Source organism: Camelus ferus, chromosome 4, assembly GCF_009834535.1.
Source record: "Camelus ferus isolate YT-003-E chromosome 4, BCGSAC_Cfer_1.0, whole genome shotgun sequence".
In the NCBI taxonomy this organism is placed as follows: Eukaryota; Metazoa; Chordata; class Mammalia; order Artiodactyla; family Camelidae; genus Camelus; species Camelus ferus.
In genome coordinates this window covers 36,312,483-36,333,792 of record NC_045699.1, presented here as the reverse complement: position 1 = coordinate 36,333,792, position 21,310 = coordinate 36,312,483, and the positions used below count along the sequence as shown (strand labels likewise).

Below are 21,310 nucleotides of genomic sequence, written 5' to 3'. Positions count from 1 at the left end.
CTGCAAAAATAAACAATTGTATCTTCTTCCAAAGACTGAATATAAAATGAGTTCTGATCATCCCAAACAGAGGACTATTCTCTCAAAAAGTGGGTAGAGCCATTGTCAGTTGCAATTATACAGAGAAGGTCTATGTACAAACTACCTAATGATTTATTTCAGCAGCCATGCAAACTACCCAGATTTTCACCGACAAACCTAATGCAAACAGACACTTAAATGGAGCCACACCGGCCTACAGGCAGGAACATGCTGTTGCAATAACTTCTGGCAGTAGAAAAACCTATTAAGAAAGCAATTTTTTTCCAAAGTGCATTTCACTCATTTAATTTTAAGGAAAAATTAAAATATGTTGGTGCTGTGTATTTTAACAAGCAAATATTTCTGAAGGATTCTAACAACAAAACCACTGCACTGATAAACCTGTCACATCTTTTTAAAAGGTGTGGTCAGTTGGAACAAAGAGTACTCTGGAATGAAGATTTTTAATTCCCTCCATCTTGTTTTAAAAGGCACAATTCAGGAGGACATGTTATGAACGTTAAAAAATATTTTTATAGAAGGACCCATAGTGCAACACTAAAAACAAACTATAAGCAGAACATAAGCAGAATAATCTCCTGAGAACAAGAGAAATTTGCCTTACGACAATTGAAACACATGGACACAGTATTTCAAGGTAATGTGCTTTCAATTTTCTTTGAGCCATCTTGATTATAAACTATGGGCCATTTTTAGTAAATAAATAAGCAAGAGTAACTTCTCTAAGTAGAAATAGCTTTATTGTCAGAGCAGTTCTGTGGGAAGTAAGCCTTTTCTCCCTCAGAATTTTGCTGTACATGGTTGAAATGTCAATGGTTTTACCTAGGAATAATTTATTCCTGAAAAAGATTCACCATACAAAGTAGGATTGTACCCCAAACTCCATTTGCTCCTTCTCAAGATCCTTTGCTAATACTTCTTCCTCTGCTTGTCCCTTGAAATTATCCATTCCTCAATATTTAGTCATCAACTCACTCACTCACCACTCATTCTCCCTCTGTCTCTGTCTCCTCTTTAATCTAGGTGTCTGTGTAGTGCTCCTTTCTTTCCACACTCCTTACTCTTAGTCAGCTTAACCCATAACTACAGTCCTCAATAAGGAGCCAGTGAAGATTATATCCAAAACTCTGTCCCGAATCCTAATGCCTCTCTGGAGTTCCCGATAACTCAGATTACATGATGGATACCTATTTTCTTCCTCATGGAAATCTGTGAAAATACCTCAAATCCATGAACTAAATAGCAATCACTCTCTCAGCAATAAAATCTGTTCCTCCTTTGTTTCAGTCTTCATTTTTAAAGTCTTCTTGTAGCCTTAGGTACAAAATCTTAGGTCACCTTTGACTCCTCCCTCTCTTTTTACCGAAATGCCAATACTGACAAAATCAATTTTTCCGCAATGTCCCCAACTTTGTCTTCTACTTTATATCCCCCCACTTCTGTATATCAGGTCCTCATTTCTGATCTGTATTACTAAAGTGGCCTCCCAAATGGGAGATGGATTAGAGACTAAAAAATATACAGAAAGGGAAACCAAACTGTCAACAGTTATGTTTTAATAGATGTCTAGCCATATGCCTCCTCTGGTCAGAAATTTACATTCTATAAGGCATTCCTAAGACTGGTATTCAGAATTTGATCTCTACTTCCCTTTCAATTTGACCTCCCCACAATTTGATCTCTACTTCCCTTTCAGGTCCTATCACCTGTTTTTCCTGCCTATGTATCTGGGTACTCCCAAGTAAATAAATCTGGTAGTAAAGATATCACATTCTGCCTTCCTTCTCCAAGTTTTTGCTCTGCCTATAATGTATCTCTGTTTGCTCCATACTTGCGTATTGAAGTTTAATTCTTTGTTCAAATTCCAGCTGTGCCTTACAAGCCATTCTCCAAAATTCCCTGTAGTATTTCCCATCTCATTCAACTCAGAAGATGTACAGAACACCTAGTATGGCCAGGCATATATTAGATACTAGGGATATAGTTTTTTAAAGAGAGGTGAAGTCCTTGCCCTTGAGCTAGTAAGCAGGTAAATGAAGAGACTGCCACTTTGACAGTGTAAATTACTATAACTGAGATAAACAAAGGGTGCTCTGAGATCATCCTCTACCTAAACAAAGTGCAAAAGCCAGTGCAGAGGGAAGGGCACACGGAAGCATGAGAAAGTATATGGTCATTTGGGGAAACTGCTAGCAGTTAGGAAGAGCCAAACAACAGGGTATGAGGAGAATGGGAGAAATGAGCTAAAATACAAGAGAACTTGTTTGCCAAACTAAAGAATTTGGACTCAAACAGGAAAGGGATCTGACTGACTAAGATCCTAAGCAGCGGTTAAAGACAAGACTAGAGGGAAGTATAGAGATCAGTAAGGAAGTTGCTGTAGTAACCTAAAAATAATATACTAAAACACTAAATTTGTTTGTGGCAGTGGGGATAGAAAGATGGGCACAGGCATGGGAGATAATAAAGAAGGAGGGATAACTTAGGAGTTTTGGATTAGCAGATATAAACAACTAAATATAAAATAGATAAACAACAAGGTCCTACTGTATAGCACAGGGAACTATATTCAATATCTTATAATAACCTATCATGGAAAAGAAACTGAAAAAGAATATATATATGTATAACTGAATCACTTTGCTGTACACTAGAAAGGAATACAACATTGTAAATCAACTATACTTCAGTAAAAATTTTTGAAAAAAAGAAAGAAAGAAAGATGATTCCTGGACTCAACCCCAAAATCTACTGATTGGTGATTTCTAGCAATTGGAATTCTGTATTTTATATAAGCTCTCCAGATGATTCTTAAGCATGCCAACGTTTAAGAACCACCGCCTTAGGCAGCTGAAGCAAGTTAACATTTCCAGAAAGAATATGTTCCCTATCTCCCCTCTGCTGCTTGGAGTACTACTACTAAGGAGGTGATATACTTTTCCTTAGAAAGAAAAATGATTACTATAGTTAAACAACACTGGTTAATGTGAGAAGAAATAATAATAATAATGACATTTATATAGTACCTTCTGCTTAAAAATCAATACTCACAGTTAATTACATCACTTCCTCACAACTCCCTTGGGGGAGAAATAGTATTATCCCTATTTCACAGATTAAGAAACAAATTCAGACAGGTTTAATAATCCACCTATAATTACACATCTGCAAAGTCATACAACCTGGGCTCAAGATCATGCCCTCTAACTCCCACGATTCTATACCGATTCTCTTTTAGAAACTAAATCTCAGTCTGGTTTATAGTTTCTCCACTGAGAGTATCACTTCACTGGAAAGATGCACTTTGATTTCCAATTAAGTGACTTAGAGAAACCTTTGAAACATACAGTGTTAGCTAGACTATTTGCATGCTACAGTAATGTATCAAATATCTGAGTCTTCAAAACAACCTCAGAACTGACTAGAAAAGCTGTCAGAGACACAAATAAGGAATCCAGAAGAACTGCTATTTAAGAAGGTTTTCCAAAGTTTTATAATATCAAAAGACATCACCCAAAATGTAATTTATCCTAGATTCTCACTCTGTATATCCAAAGCCCCTTAATTCAGACATGATTCACACTAGTACTGCACTGTATAGAAATCATCTGTTTTTTACTCTGACTTCCTCATGGTCAGGAAAAATAGAATTTATATCAATAGTTTCTGGCCTTTATTCCTATTCCTGGAATTTAGGCCAAATCTAAACATGTTGAAAGCTGGGAAATTATTTTTTCTTTGCTCTTCCCTATATTTTAACTCTGTCCTTAGTTAAAAGGTCAAACATCAGACCAAATCTCAATTAGCTATGGAATCTAAAATTAGGAACGTGCTGGGAAATCTGGGTAATTTCTAGATCAGTGATTCTCAGCCTTTGTTTCTGCCCTTACTTGGGTTCATGTCCCCATGTTACTCTCATCATCAAATATATGGAAAATATAGAAAATAGTACCTCTTAATAGGATAGTAATGAGTGTTTTGGGGAAGGACAGGGAAGAGAGATCCTGATACTTTCTCTTCCAACAGAGGATGTCTGTATCAAAACTAGAGGAGATAGAGTAAATACATGTATTTCTAGCTTTGCTGTTTACATTCTGGTCAATGTTCCTTTGCTTACGCAAGTCCTTGAGTGATTTCACATCTATGGGACATGACTGTACTTTGGTCAGGTGTCTAGATAAAAGCATTCTTAGGGGAGAGTTACTTACTTACATGGCTTATTTATTACAAAAACAAGTCTTTTTGGTTTTAATGATAAAAATAATAGCAAACTAAGTAATTTTTACATAAAAGACTGCTATCATAAATGTATAAACCACATGCCTAATCCTTTATAAAAATTCTCCCTGCTGCTATTATTAGAACATTCCTGTGGCTAGGGGCAGGCATAATTATCTTCATTTTGCAGATGGGAAACCTGAGGCTCAGAGAATTAAGAGATTTGCTTGAGGTCACATAATTAATCAGGACAGCAGAGGCAGAACCCATAAAAAGATGCCTTTTAGTTTAGGGCATTCTTATTAAAGTTACAAGTAGAAAGTATCTCCCTACAGCTTTCAAGGCTTTCTAAATATTAAAAGAAAAAAAAAAAGCACAAAATTTTGCAGAGTAAAATTTTGTCTGTTTTTGTCTTGTGTTTTGACTCAAATTCTAACACTGGTATATTCAGTTGTGCAAACTGGGCCAAACCTGCTGGCTTGCTCCAAGGTAACCTTGCAGTATTAGATATTATTTGTTTAAAAGGCACAAAACAAAATTCCAAAGTTAGAAAAGTTCATTTAGGAAAGAAAATATTACCTTTGCTAAACAATGTTTTAAAAGAGGAGGATTTGCTTTTCTACCATGTTCTTCACAGATATTCAATACACTGAGACCTAAACAATAAAGAGTAAACTAAGTAGAGAGCTACATGGGCCAATTATGTACAATCCAACTGGAATGCAAAAAGCCCTACTCAAGCAGCAAATGTATAGTGTCATGAGGCAACACACGTGTTTTTACAAGCACTCATTAAAAGTTTAGTCACATTTTGAGATCTCATCCAACCAGTATTGTTATGCCCCAAGTTAGTGATCTTAAAAAACTACTGACCAGCCATTATTTAACATGTATTAAACAAGAAAAGAACAATGATATTAATTTCCTCCTGATAGCATATTTTAGGAATTTATGGATTTAACTCTTTCAAGCATAATAATTGGCAATGTCCACAGCCAAATGATTTTATCTTTTAAAATAAATCAGCATTGTATGAGTTAACTATTTGGGGACAGGTATACAAGGACAATTGCCATACTGAAATTAGTTAACTTCTCCAAAGATAGTTCCCTTGCTCTAGTCATATTACAATGTCATAAGAATAACCTGTATATGCTGACAACTAACTCAGGAGTCAAGTCACATCAGGAAAAAATTAGGTTTGTGCCATGATTCGTTTAGTTTGGAGTACAGTATTTACATGTGACTTACTTAACTTCAGTTGAGAGCATTTTCTCATTCTTAAAAAGAAACAAAGATGTTTTTGATAACAAAAATATAAAAAGCTAAGGGATATAATTATGGTATATTTTGAAATGAAGGATGCAAATCACCTATAACAAAACACTACTACATTTTATTTCTATGGTTTTTTAATATCTGAATTTGTCCTATAGTTATTATTTTATTCTTACATCAGCCCCCTGTGGAAGGAAGAACGTAGTATTGTTTTCAATTGTTATTCTAATTTGTAGAGAGTTGATATAACTTACCCATGGTTATAGGTAGTGACTCAGTAGCCACACAGAAAGGAGTCTAAAGAGTCTACTCCTGTACACCAAGCTTAGGGCTCCTTCCAACATGTCAAAGTATAAAATGTATCACAGGTTAGAAATAAGGAGAGCATATACCATGACCACCTCTCTTTTGTCTACAGGAACAATTCAAAAAAAGTAGGAGCTAATGTGTACTCGGTACCATGACAGGCATCACAAGGACTCAGAAGATTTACAATATACAGTTCTTTCTTCACACTGCTTCACATCTAGCTGGAGAGACAAAGGTAATGGGCAAGAAGTAAATCTGAAGAGTAAACAATATGTTGCAATGAGTTAAAATAGTTTTTAGAATAAGAGATTAATTGGCTAGCTTCTTCAAAATGGGCTTTTGGAAGGATTTGAACTGAGGGTGGTTGAGTTACCAGATATTTAAGGCTGATTGGTAGCCTTGAGATTCAAAAACTCTTTTGTTTTATTCAGCCCTAACCCAATGGGACAAAGGGAGGGAGACGGCAAATTTGCAAAAGTTTGGGAATGGTCTTTCCCATTCTGTGGGAAAGACCTCTTATGTTTTTAAAGACTATTGTTAATCTTGTAAAATAAGTCCTCAAAAGGTTGTAGATCAAAGTCTAATGTGACAGACAGGTTTAACTTAAAACAACAGCAACTCATCTTCCTTCATAACTTCTTTGTACTTCTACCAGTCAAGTATTAAAACCAGAAGTGGGGTTCATCCCCAAGCAGAAGGAGGAGAGACTAGGTACAGATATTCACACGGGCCATATGTTTCAGCCTTTCCTGAAATATATATGTCTTGATAATGGACAGAGAATAAGGTGATTCAAATAACCACTTCTACAGAAAGAAGGAACTCCATGTTTTTAATGCTAGGTTACACGAATAATATTGTGGTTTAATTTTTTGCTTTATTAATTGAACTAAAAGTGCATTTCAAACTCTTAATTCAGCTATTTTTAATCAAAAGTCTTTTCTCTATTATAAGGTGTTAGTAAAATTTCTAGTTTGTTTACTATTACTCTTGTACACTGGTCTTAGATCCCCAGCTACACTATCAACCCCATGAAGGATATAACAAGGCCTTATTTTCATCTCCGTACAGCTTAGCATACACACAAAACAAAAAATGGGCACTCAGACTTTAAAGCTTCAATGATGATACTGATTTTTCTTCTCTGTGGCTTCTCCACCACCCCAAAACAAGATCTTTAGCTTGCTTTTATTTTTAATTCCCAAATTTGGCTGAAATCTGAAATTATGAGTATAAATTTTATCTTCCAAATAATTTACCTCTTCTATTTTATGATTCACATATAACAGCATTAAATGATTATTTAGAAGTTAACTTAGTCTTACTAAGTTCTAGTTTCACCACTGTTTTTTCTACTACATATCTTCGTAATATCCTGTAGTATATCACTAGCTATGTACATTTTTTTGGACAACATTTTGCCAAATGATTTATCTGGATGATTCTTTAGCCTTGAAATCCAAGCCATAGCTTAGCTCTACAAAGAACTCTAAATTCAAAATATTTTCTTCACAGCACTTTGTAGACCTTGACCTTTTTTTTTTTTTTTTTTTTTAACAAGTAGCAGATGAGAAGTCTCATGCCTACAGGATGATTGTTGCTTTATGCTTTTTTCACCCAAAGGGCTCTCTGGAAGCTTGTAGGAATTTCTCTGCATTTTTTAAATGATTGGTGTTCAAAAATATCACTGTGATATGTCTAGAACCCTCCTATCTGAAGTTCTAAGATTTTCTTCAACTTTGAGAAATTTTGGGTTTTTTTCATTACTTTTCATCATTTTTTTCCTCACCCTCCTTGCCTTCTGGATTTCCTTTAGACAGTAGCTTTCCTAGTTCAATCCTCCATATCTGAAATTTCATTTCATAATTTTTTTCACTTTGACCTTTCACACCTTGTTTTAGACAGATCCATTGGCTTGATCTCCCAAATTAGTAAGTTAGTCTTCAGTCTTGTCCATACTGCTATTTAGCCACCCTATTAAGATATTTTTATTTCTGTAACCACAATTGTAATTAAAAAAAAAATGTTATAGGCTTCTTCTTTTTTTAACAGCAGCCTATCCTGCTTTATGGAATTTGAGAGCTTTTTGAATCATTTAAGGTGGGTACCAAATACACTTTTTCAAAGTTCTCTTCTGTGTCTTATATTACCTCTGTTAACTGGGCATGGGAAGTAGAGTTTCCAATTATGCATCTCATAGTTTTGGTTTTCCAAAACTTCTCAGTAGTCTACTTATATTTATAAATGAGAGCATAGGTCTATACTATCCAATATGGTAGCCACTATCCACATGTGGTTATTAAAACTGAATTTAAATCAAATTAAAATTTAGTTCCTTGGGACAACCAGGCACATTTCAAATGTTCAATAGGTACATGTGTCTAGTGGCTACCATATTGGGTAGGAATAATATAAAATATTTCTATCATTACAGAAAGCTCTTCTGGATAGTACTATTATAGAATAATCAGTAGCAGATATAGAATGGGTTACTTAAGCAGAACTGAGAATCGCCATTGTTCTGGAAGTGAATTCAGATATTAATTACATAATCCCCGGTTCTGGCTGATAGGATAAAAATTAACAGCTTGATAGCCTTTGCTTTAGTATGGATAGGAAGTATGTTGCCTCTAAGTAAAGGGATTCCTTGCTAAGCTCTGAGATCAGAAATGATCAGGAATATTGTTCTGCCTTTGTCTTTCATGACCTGTCCCCACTTTAGTGAGTTGTTCTTCGGACTTTATCTTGAGGACAAATGTTAGAGAAAGCCACTTGGTCCAGAGAATTGGTACAGATCTTGTTAATTCTGATAGTAATATTTCTAGAGTTTTGCTGGAAAAATCCTGACTTCCATCTGTATTATATTACAGATTCATAAATCGCTTAGTTGAATCAGTCTAATCCCATTTACTTAATACCTTAAATTTCTTTTCTGATTTTTTAGTTTTCTAATGTTGTAACTTTATTTTTTCCTTCTGTCATTTCATTAAAATTTAGGGAAAACAGAAAGATAAATGCATGTTTTCAGTTAGCCATTTTGAATTAGAAGCCTCAGTAAAATTTGACTGATTTTTCTTACTGGGTAGCAAAAAGAAGGCCTTAATAAAGATGTCCCTAGAGGATCCCTAAGATTAGAGTTAATTACCACAATAAACCAGACGAACCACAACAACTTATATTTCTATTTAAATATACTAGGGAACAGCTGACCTTGAAATCATCTTATGAGGGTCAAAGAACTGTCCATGGTTCAATAACAGGGAGTTTAAATTAGAGCAACAGCATCACATATGTAAAAGTAACTATATGGATAATAGATGACAACTTTTATATGGATGATAGATGACAACTTATCCCACATGACTATTCTACCTTTATTAAAAACTAGATCTAGCATTATGTCCTATAACCATTCACGTTTACAGGAAACATGGTATCATATTACTATGTCTTGTGATAAAGGCTAATGATGGTATACAGAACAGTCACATATACAAGTATATACCATGATGTCAAATGTATTACTCAAATTGATGACTTCAGTGACATGAGTAATTTCAAAACAAACAAGTCAGCCACCTTGTAAAAGAGGGCTGAGCATTTAATAATATATAAATCTTCACAGAACAACAAAGCATTTAAAATAATCCCTAGTTTAGCTTGGTATTTCATATCCACAGTGTTGTAAATGGCCTACGACATCAAGTAACTTTCAAAACCAGGTGTGATTAATATAAAGTTACAATAGAATTCTATTGTTGGTGGATTATCACTGAAAATTATTATATATACATAGTTCTATCACCTACAAGAATAAATACTTCCTTTTTAATAATATATAGCTCTGCCAAAGCAAAAACAAAGAAAAAGAAAAAAGAAAATATGTCATACAACTTAGTTCCATAAGGACAATTTGAATAATTATATTAACTTTAGCATGTAAATCCAACTACTCCAACTAGAAATTAACTTGACAAAATACCTAAGAAAATATCCCCATAAAGTTCTAAAAATGTCTTTCAACCTTATGAATAAGTAGACAAACTGAGAGATTTAGGATTGGGGTTGAAATATCAGCTCCAAAGCTACAGCAAAGTTCAAATTTACTCTTGATACTTTTAGAAGTCAAAAATCCTACAGGGACCAAATTAATCACTTAGAAAATCAAATCACACCACTTTCAGCTCAAAGAAGGATTTTATCAAGTTGTACTGTATATTTAAACAGTTAAGATGATCTGTCAGGATGCTTGTCTATATCCACTGATACTATTTCTGAAAGGTCATCTTTTTACCGATCATCCAGGAACCTCTCTCTCTCTCTCCTCTGATCCCAAAAGCCATGACTTTAAGGTTGTTTAAAAATAGTTCATATTTTTCAAGATAGTGGTTATTCAAGGAGGAGAATGATAGCGACTAGAAGAGGTGACATTCTCTTGATCTGAGTGGTGGTTACATGACCATGTTCAGTTTGTGAAAATTCATTGAACTCTATTATGATTTTTGCACTTTTCTACATGTTGTATTTTTACTTCAACAAATGTTTAAGTGAAGATGCTCCATATTTACCTTTTTTCACTTTTTAGAGTAGTTACTAGTCTGAGATCCCTGAATGAAGGTTTCATATCATATTCATCTTTTGCAAATGCTTGATACATTAACAGGGGCTCCATAAAGACAGATAAATTAACACAGAACAGTAATCAAGTGTATAGTGTCAGAACTACTTGATTTCCATTCCTTCATTCCACAGCATAGAACTGCTGCTACAGGTACATACTGTACATCATGAGTAGTTTTAAAAAATGCTGAGCTCCTCCTTCTAGAGATCGATGGCATTTGTGTATGTATGTGTGAGAGAAAGAAGCCAAGACATATATACTAATAACTAATATGACATGCACCATATGTATGGTGAGGGCAATAAATGCCATCGGAAAGGAGGAAGACATTCCAATGAGATGAACCAAGAAGGGCATAACTGAGGGAGTAGCATGTGAGCATGATGAACATCTTAGTAAGGATGGACTAGCATCTACAGAATTCTTAACCCTGCATGCCAGGTACTGTGTGAGCATTTCCATAAACCTTACTTAACCTTCACAATATGGCTAAACCCACTAAGACCTTGACAGGTTAAGAAATTTGTCTACAATCACATAGCCAGTAAACAATAGAGAATTTGACCTAAATCTTTGGACTCCAAGATCAACGACTTTCTACCACACCATGTTGCTACTCTCCTGAACAAGAGCTTGATCCCTTTGGCCACAAATCCAAAAACTCCCACGTGAAATCTGAAAAAAATTTTTTTCCTACCCAGTGCATACATTTCAAAATATTTTTATTCTTCAAAGTAATCTGATCAAAACCAAAACAAAACAGACCACGTCTACTTATACGAATGATGGCCTAAATTGACAGCACTAGAATTCTAATTCACAGCTTGAGATCAATCCATTCAATTAGCCTTTTTGGTAGAAAAGGTCTTAGTCAACCAGTCTTTTAACCAGAGAGTCTATTACCCAAGACAGGCTTTCATTCTTATGCTTTGCCACCATATGATTTAATATGTTCATTTTGGCAATAACCATAAATACCTATTTATCATCTTGTTTTGGAAAAAAAAAAAAAACCTTCACAGACTCAGCCTTTTCTTGCCTTTTGCTCTTTGCTTTAAGAGGACCTTTATTCATACACTCAAATATTACTGAGGAGCCTTCAAAATGTCAGGAACTCTTCCCTAAAAAATGAATAAAAGAAAAGCCTTGTTTTCAAAATATTCTCCAGTGTGACAACAATTTTACCTGATCCTTTTCATTTCATTTTCAGATTAAACTCCTTCAACTGCCTGACCTACAACCTACAAACTCATCAGCACCTACTTTTCCTTTGTCTTATTCCATTCTTCTCTTATTCCATTCAACTTCTCCTTCATCTCCAAGCTAAACTATCTTCCTGAGGATACTTTCCCTTTCTCTCCCTTTATTTCTGAATTACTATGGTATCGCCCTTATCACAACATTTAATACACTGCTATAATTATTTACTTCAATCACCAACTACTTATTGAATACCTCTTATGTACCAATCCCTGGTCTACATATTGAGGATATAAAGAAAATCTTTGCCTTCATAGAAATCATATTTTAACGTGGCTTGCTTAAATACAGTAAACAAGTAAACAATATGTCAAAAGTGAGAAGGTTATGAAAATTGAAATAATTTAACAGTTGACGGTTTTGCTGATAAATTGAAACACAGAATGTGAGAAAAGGCCAAGAATCAAGGGTAAACTTTTTTTTTTTTTTTTTTTTTTTTTTGGTTTGAGGAACTGGGTAAATAGTGGAGTTGTTTACAGAGTTGGGGAACATGGGAGGAGCAAAAGGTTTGAGAGAGAAAAATTAAGAGTTCTTTTTTTGCCATGTTAAGCTTGAGAAACGTTTTTGCTATTCAAGAATAGAGGTCAAGTAGGTAGTTAAATACACACAACTTTTGCAGTTTAGGATAAAGGTTGGCCTGGAGTTCCAGATCCAGAAGGTATCAGCATAAAGATGATATTTTAAGTCATGGACAGAGCTGAAGGAAAAAAATATTTCAGGAGAGCATTGGAGAGGCAAATGCTGCTGAGCAATTGAGATGAATACTGTGCACTAACAAGGATTTGGCAACACAGAGATCAATGACCTTGACAAGAGTTGCTTTAGTGGAATGGTCAGCACAAAAATTATTTAAATAGGGATAGAAGAAATGGGAGGTAAAGAAATGGAAAACTGGGAGCTTTTCCATAAAGAAGAAGAAAGAAATAGGGTGGAGCTAGAAAAGAGCATGGGTTCTATCTAAGGAGGGTTTAAAAAAAAATGGAAATAACCCATTATAGACTGAAAGATTGATGATGTAACAGAACATGGACAACTGAGTAGTCTTAAATCTTTACATCCTTAAGTAGGAAAGACGGTATGAACTCCACAGTGCAAGTGAAGCTAGTTTTAGGGAGGGACAGGCATTTCATCCACTGCAACAGGAAGGCAGAGTGTATGGGTAAGGATGAAGGTAGTTTGGTAGATGTAATAGTGGATAGAAAGCTGGATCTAAGCAAGGGATTCTGTCAGGCAAGTACCACAGAAGGAAAGAATAAGTGATTTGAGGTATATACAAGAGAGCAGTTATACTGATGGAACATGGACTGCAAGCTACACGAGAAGGGAAAAAAGGACATGAACGAGGCTCAGCGAAACGTGGAAGAGTTAATGGACAGGAGCATCCAGTGGAAGTTTAAAAAAAATTATTAGAGGAATAAAGAAACCAGATAGGCAGATGATAGTCAGTTTTTCTTTTTTTCTTTTTAAAAAATGCTTATAAGTTGAGCAGTTACCAGGAAGAGAAAGTTTAACGTTTGACTAAGGGAGTAGATTTCTGTGGGGGAATCTAAAAGCTGAGAGATCAGATGTTTGATTATCCATGTGGATGTAGCAATCACTAGGTATGATGACAGGGTACCTGTGGAAAGGCAGTGAGCCAGGTACTAACGAGGAGGTATAACTAGGAAGTAAGGACAGGTCTGGAGGGGATAATAGCCTGATGGCATGTATTTCAGAAGAGCTTGGGTTTTTGAGCCAGGAAAAAAAAATGGACTGAAGCAGCAAAGGGGAGAAAGGGTTCTAAAAGTTGAAGATGTGGGATGAAAAAACATCATTACTTAAAGACTAAAGGGAAACAGAGTTCCCAGGAATAATCAGGGCAAGAAAGTGAAAGAAATTTTATTTTCAACACTATGTCTTTGTTGGATGATAATAAACTATCAATTACAGGAGGCAAACTGGAAGGGTTAGGGGAGGGGCACTAAAAAGTTGGAAGATTATATCAAGTTAGGATTAGCACATAGCCAAACAAGGATTAAATTTCCCAGTAATAATGGCCAACCTGAGAATCTTGAACACTAAAATTTAAAAAAAAAAAAAAAAAGAAAGAAAGAAAAGAAAAAAATCAGCCAAAACAAACACCTTTTATAAGCTTCACAAGAACAGCTCAGTATCTTTCCAATAAATTCCCTTTCTGCTTAAGTTAGCGACTAAGAATCCTAATGATAATTACCTTCATGTAGAGAGCCTTGCACACAACAGATGAGTTTAGAAGAGGAATGTTCATTTAATTCACTCAATACGTTTAAGTGCTATTTGGCCTGGAGTGATAAGGAAAATCCCAGAAAGGAATGTTAGCTATTCCTTTATCCCCTTCTCATTTCATTTCTCCTTTCACAAAAGTCAATGGTGAGAAAAAGACCAGTAACAATTGAGGATTGAGTGAGCTAGCAGCAGGGATTGTTCTGAGGAAAAGCTGGATTCTCTGTACACCTGCCTGTGACCTCACAATAACACTTGTGCAGGTGTGGAAAGAGTCCTACGGCTTAAAATAACAAATGCCACAGCAGCCTGTGTGTAGCTCTCAGCCCTGCGCTTCTCTGTCTAACTGCGCCACTACATACTACACAGTGTTTTTCAAAATGGAAGATGACCCATTTGGGGGAGAGTTAATATAAATTATGACTTCCCCTGTCAGGTGAACTAATTTACCTAGATGAAGAACTCTGAGAATACTCTAACAGGGTAGTATTTAACTTTATGTAGAAACAAGGGTTGACAACATAATTCTAAAATTTTATAATCCAACAGTGAGTATAGTACTATTCCTTAACACATAGACCAAATTAGGACAAGTTAATTTTAGTTGTCACTCATTGTACATAAACTGAAGAGTCTAAACATATGATTGATGTAGAAAAAAACAATTATATTGCTGAAGGCATCAATAGTAAGAAACAGGCAGAACTGATTTACTTCAAATGGAAGCACCTTGGAAATGTAGATATATGAAATATTCCAAAACATGGGTGAGATTACTTCTGTGTGAAAGGGAGGAGAGAAAATGAAAGGTAAATAATAAAAGAATACTTCAAAATACTCAAAATAGTGAATATTCACTAGCACTATGACTTTTATTTAGTATAATATTCTTATGTATATCATAATGCCCAGCATACCATAGATTAAGCCACCTTGTCAATTGAAAAAGTATATTAATTAGTCAGTTGGGAGGAAGATACATTTAATTTAAATCCACTTAATAGGCAGCATTGATGAAATGTATCAAAGAACATTTCCCAATGTGGAAAAGATCACAGGGAATCCCAGGTGATCTCTAGAGTGCCTAGGATGGTTACCTTGAAACTACAGTGGAATCCATTGCTGCCTAATGCAGATTTGTTCAATGGCTACCCACTTATTTAACCCTTAATTGTTTAAGCCCATTAAGAATAACATTTATTCCCATGACTGGCACTCCATCACTTATACTGAAATTACTCACACCAGAGATTAGCTTAAACCATTTCCTAAAGTACATCTTTGGGCTAGAGGAGATAGGACAAAGATCTCACATCATTTGATTCCAAGATACCTGAACAAAATGAGCCTTACCAACAGTACCCTCTTCCTTAGCAAGGTTTTATTCATTGATCTTACGGCACCAGGCAACATGGCCAACTAAATTATTATGGCTCTGTCCTGGAATGAAACTAGGGAAAAGTAAGATCCAGGTGCAGTAATTTTAGAAGATCCACTTTGTAATGATCGTCTGTATTCTTCTTACAGAGACAAATAAACAAGTGTCATGACTGGACTGTGTAGATAAAAGCTTACAAAATGGGAAAATATTAGAGGACAGCTATTAGAATTATTCTGACTTGTGGTTAATGAAGATATTCAATATGTTAGAATGTCAACCTGTCATTTGTTTTCTTTCTGGAGAAGTCAATAGTATTGTTTTAAAAAAGGGCTGTTAAAGATAGTTTTCTACAACTTCTCCAAACAAAAAGCAACAAAAACAGAACTTAATGACATTTGAGTGGTTAATCAGCCATTTTGCTGTAATATCTATTGTTAATCGAGGTAAAATTTATATCAGTGTCACGCACAGACCTTAAATGCTCAATTTGAGTTTTGATAAGTGCATCCATTCTTGTGATCTTGTTTTCATCACTCCAGAAAGTTTTCTTGAGCCCTTAAGTCAATACCCCCACCACCCAAGGCAACCACTGTTTAGATTTCTGTAGATGTGAGAAGCACCTGACTTCTTTCCTTCCACGCAATGTTTTTGAGATTTACGTACATGTTTGCAAGTATCAGAACATTTTTAATAGCAGAGTAGTATTCCATTATTTGATTGAAACAATCTGCTTATCTATTGTCTTGTTGAAGGATATTTGGTTGTTTTTTATCCCTCCAGTTTTTGACTATTGTGAATAAAGTTTCTTGTAAACACAGAATCTTGTTCTGCTGCATAAATGTAATCATACCACCTTAAACCTAAGACAGCTTTCTGTCTAAACCAGGAGCCGAGGGACCTGACTTGCTTAGTATCTGCTTTCACACGGAGTGAGAGGAGCCCCACCCCTACTCCAGAGCCCTGGCTGATTAGATGGGACCTGCTCCAACCAGCCCATATCTGTGATATGTGACACACAAGGGGCCACACCTTGTGAGGAGAGACTCTCTGGAACATTTCAGACAGGTACTGTTTAGGGGCAGTGGCAATAAAGCTCATCTCTGTTCCAAACCTAATATGGTCTCACATTGCTTCTACTATAAACAAAAATACAGTATTAAAAAACAAATACCAATACACGTACACAAAAAGGGACTTTTGATTTACCTGTTCTTTGAGGTCTCCTAGAATAGACCTCACCTAATCAATGGATAGCCACATGCTAGTAATGTAACTTTGGTTACATCACTCACCTCTAAGTCCTAACTTCCCAATATGCAGAATGGGATAATTGTAGCTTCTATCTTAGGGTTATTTTGAAGATCAACTTAGATAATATATATCAAGTATGCATAGTGGCTAACACACATAAATACCCAGCATTAGCTATTATTAACAAAACTGTATTTCCAAAACTATTTATAGAAAGTATAACCTCAGATTTTCATTTTCCTTTTCCATTTCAAGGTAATAACCAGAGTTTCCCAAAATGTGTATTCCCGTCAAGTTAATTCATGTTCAACAGGTATTATGCAAACAAAAGGATTCCGAAGCCAAACAAATTTTGGTTAAATAACTTTTTATGAACTGCAAAACATCTGGATACTTTATACTAATATATACTATGACTCCCTAAAAGTGAGATCTAGAATTGACCATGAAATTAACTCCTGCCCTATCAAGAAGATCAAGTGATCCTGGGGCCCTAACACTTTCAGACATGCTGGTAAAAACAATGCTAACCACACATGTGAAACAAAAAGCATCCTTAAGAAGATAATATATGCTCTTCTCACTTCATTTAGTTAAGTGCTATCCATCCTTCAGATCTCAGGAAAGCCTTCTTAAACCCTACAAACTTAATCATGAGTTCCTGCTAGACACTCTCAGGGTTCCCTTAGGCTTTTCCTTCATATCTCTTGCTGCCTTTTGTATTAACATACTTGAAAGATTATTTGATTGCCTGTCACAGTGCCCACCAAAGTTTCAGTTAAAGGCATGGCTGTATATCATGCCCAACCTTATACCCCTAGCATCTAGCACAATGTTTGGAACCACAAAACATACGTCGAACAAATATGTGAATACAATAATTTCACTGCAGCTTTATTTGTCATCGTGAAAAAATGAAAACAACTCAAATGTTTATTAATAGGAAACCAATTAAATAAGTTAATCTACCTATATATTGTAGAATATTATATAGCTATTAAAAAGAATGAGCTTTATCTCTACGTTCTGACCTACCTACTTTACTAAATGAGAAAGGAAACATGTTTTTATTACACATGTACTATATATATTGTGCTAGATGTCTAAAAACATACATATCAAATTGCTAACAGTGAGTACACCTGAAGAAGAATAGGCCTGGAAAAAGGTACTTTCACTTTTTACTTTATACATTTCTCTGTTGTTTCAATATTCTTCAACAAATATGCATTTCTTCCCTAATTAATTTTTTTAGGCTTCGAGTAACTGCAAGTCCACATAAACTTCATATGCATTATGCTTAGTTCATATTTGTACCACTATTTCTTAAAAATATTTTTATAATGCTCTCCACAGCAAACATGAGAGGAAAGTAAGACAAGAGATAGTATTAACCCTGTAGTATAGGTTAAAAGCTATATGTAAACTGTCTAATACCACAAAGCAAAATAAACAACGTTAACTGGGGCTAAAATGTGGCTCTTTTTTCTTGGCCCAGTGTCCTTCCATTACATGTCACTGCCTTTTCAGTAATAGACACAAGGTTGTCTTGATATAATCAACATTTTAGTACCAAAATGACTAGAAGACATTTAAACTATTCCCATCTCCACCTCAACTCTGCAGGTCATGAGAGGGCACTGCAGGCCAATGGGTATAGAGGCTTCTTTTAATAACCCCAGTGAAGAGGAGGTTACAAAATCCTAGTGCACGCTCCTCACTATTAGACTGTGTCCTTATATTAAGCTGAAATCCATCTCTGTTACTTTGACCCTTTGGTTCAAGTTTGGCCACTTGGAATCCCATAGAACAAGCTTCTCTCCTCTTCTAGAATATATTCAAGTATATGAAGACAGTTTTTACCTGTCTCCTTTTGGGAGCAGGTGCTTTACTTAGACAAATTTTCCAATAAAACATTGGTCATTATCCAACTTCTAATTTCGGTCCTGCCAAACTGAAAGTTTGGCAGAGGGGGAGAAAGGGAACTATCATGCAGGACCTACAAAATAATGAGGTACAAGTAGTCAACTGTTACTACAGTCCTTCAAGAAGAGTTACAGAGAACTGTGCACATCTTAACACTCCTTTGTTAAGATGTCACTGAATCAAACAACTTTCTGGTATAAAGCACAGGAATGAAAACAGGGTCAGATGCTTCTGACAAAATCTTGGCTTTAGACAGCTGCACATAACTGGTTAAAGAATTTGTTATGAATGCAACCAACTATTATTAGTGCTCCATTAGACAGATGAACCATCAACCTAATGATCTTTTCTCAGTAAAATACTTCTTGCTGTTTTTGTTAGAACCTCCAATAACAAAGCACCTGGTAGGTTCTAATAATGGACAAATGAGACATCCTCATGATTTAAAAGAGACAAAGGAATTAATGATAAAAGTGGTAAAATGAAACTTAGTGACTGAACTTAAGACTCATGAAAAGATTTAAGACCATAATGACATGGTTGTTAGATAAAACCAGAAAATGCACAACAGAAAGTACAAGAAGTCTAGGAAGAATTTACAGACCAAGTACAAGTACAAGAAGTACAGAAGCTACACTGTAGCTAAATAGTTATTAAAACTGCTTTTTATCACATTATGAAAAACAGTCAGAATTAAACACTTGTGCAAAAACTTAAAGTAAGAATAAAGGACAAGATAGACATCATTTGGAATAGCACAGCTTTTTATTCTGGTTTACCTACTGATGATGGTCACAAACTTCTGAATCTGAACCTAATTAAGGGAAAGGGGCAGTCCTCTGAGCATCCAATTGAAAATATTCCTCCTCAATCTTCTTTACTCAACTGTCCTTCCCTTCATCAGAATTTGTTTATCATAATTTATAATTATCTGTCTTTGTGCTTATTGCTCAATGACCAGAAAACTGTAAGTTCTTTGAAGGCAGAGTCAACTCTTTTGAACACTGTATACTCATGAGAGCGTAGGGCCTTCTACATGAAAAATGCTCATTAAATGTCTGTATAGGGAAGACAGAGGATAGGAAAAGGTCACTGGTTACCATAAACAGTCATTTCGCTTTCTTAAAAAAATGTTGGGAAATTAATCACTTGGTTGACATGTACTATGATCCAGATTATTTATATATATATAAATATATATATATTTTTAATATATACACAATTATTTAGTTTAGCCTCACAACAATATTGGCAGGTTTCTCATTTGAGACCAAAGTAAGAGTCAGAGAAATTAAATATTAAATGACTCGCTTAAGCCACACACGTTGTAAATTTGAGCTCCAGTTTATCTTAATATCAGGTTTATTTGATGTGATGGTGGCCCCCAAGCAGCCCTTGTTTTCAATTATCTCCTCTCCATACAGCTATGGGAATAGGAGGAAATACCTAACAGCAAATTAGAAGCTGTATACAACCCAAGACCTCTGGCTACCTGTAGTCTGAATTTTCTTCAGCTTAAAGAAATCTGCTAAAGGAGTATAAGCAGCAAAACAAACATTATTACATTCATCAAATAATTTGATTCTCAAAGCAATCTTACAAATGAGACAGATATTCCCTATTACATTGGTAATGGGGCTAAGAGAGCGCTTAAGAGCTTTGACATTCTCGCTATAAATCTATGGGTCTGGGATTTTCCAAAAAGAAATAGTGAATGCATAAACTTGGTGCAAAATGTGAAAAAGACACTCGCGCCATCGTTTTCCTACTGCAAATTTGTGGTCCAAATGGGGAGCGTTTGACTCTATCTTCCCATTTGCATTTTAGGTTTGATGGGGGTCCCGTTCACTCTGCACGATTAGTTAAATGTAGAACGCCGTTAGTTACATGTTGAACGCCGAACATATTTACAAGGGGACAACACATCCAGGTCAAAGAAGTGGCGTGGGAATATCATTTTAGAAAGGGCTGCACTGCAGCCAAAACTAACTCTGGGCTGCGGTCCACATTCGCCCTAGCCAACTCCTCTCATTTCCCTCTTTCCCCTCCACGGAACCATTCCTTCCTGGAGTAGTCAGATTTAGTGCAAAAGGCAGGTTCCTACCTTGGTCTGAACACTCTTATCAAACTTGTCGTTTCTGAAGCTAAACGTATTCTGGTGCTTCTGAGGCCTGGAACGAGCCACGTTCCCCTTCTGGGAGCTCATCGAGGAAACCACAATCACCTCGCGCTGGGACAAGGAAGATGCAGGAAAGATAGATACCAGGAACTACTCCACGGAGTTCACCCTTCTGTCACTGACCCGGAAGGAACTTTTCCAGCCTTTCTGCCCCCGCCCCCGGAAGCCCACGTGACTCCTCGCAGAGGTCAAAGAATACCCTCCGGCCCCCAAATCTCCAGCAAGGCTCCTTTACCGGGCCCCAGTCTCGATCCCTTCCCCCTCCCCGCAGCCTCTCTCTCAAACTTCGCGAGTAAATCCTGCTTTCTTTGAAGCGAGAATTTCCCCATTGGTCCGAATGTGACAGTCCATCAAAGCGGAGGGGCGGGGAAGCTTTGCTTCTACTGGCTCTTCTTTTCCGCAATCCCCGCCTCCTGCCGATTTAGCTCAGCCTCTCCAGGCGCTTGGCTCCTCGGGGTGGTTTGTGATTGGTGGAAATCGGGCTAAGCTGAACGCGTCCCTCCCCCGGCCCGCTCTCAGGCTAGAACCCGGGTCAGGTTTGGCACCTTCCTCCAGTCAGTGACCAACTCTTAGCTTAGCGAGCGCTGTGCTCGCCCCTGGGTTC

At 36.1% G+C, this 21,310-nt stretch overlaps 1 protein-coding gene across 1 annotated transcript in view; it reads right to left on the bottom strand.

The window, feature by feature from the left end:
- C4H9orf85 (chromosome 4 C9orf85 homolog) overlaps positions 1-20,959 on the bottom strand; it is a 53,863-nt gene extending 32,904 nt beyond the window's left edge. The window contains exon 1 of the mRNA XM_006194722.3: positions 20,632-20,959. Coding sequence (XP_006194784.1) covers positions 20,632-20,733 — 102 coding nt within the window. The 5' untranslated portion in view covers positions 20,734-20,959. The remainder of the gene's footprint in view (positions 1-20,631) is intronic.
- Positions 20,960-21,310: the final 351 nt, after the last annotated feature.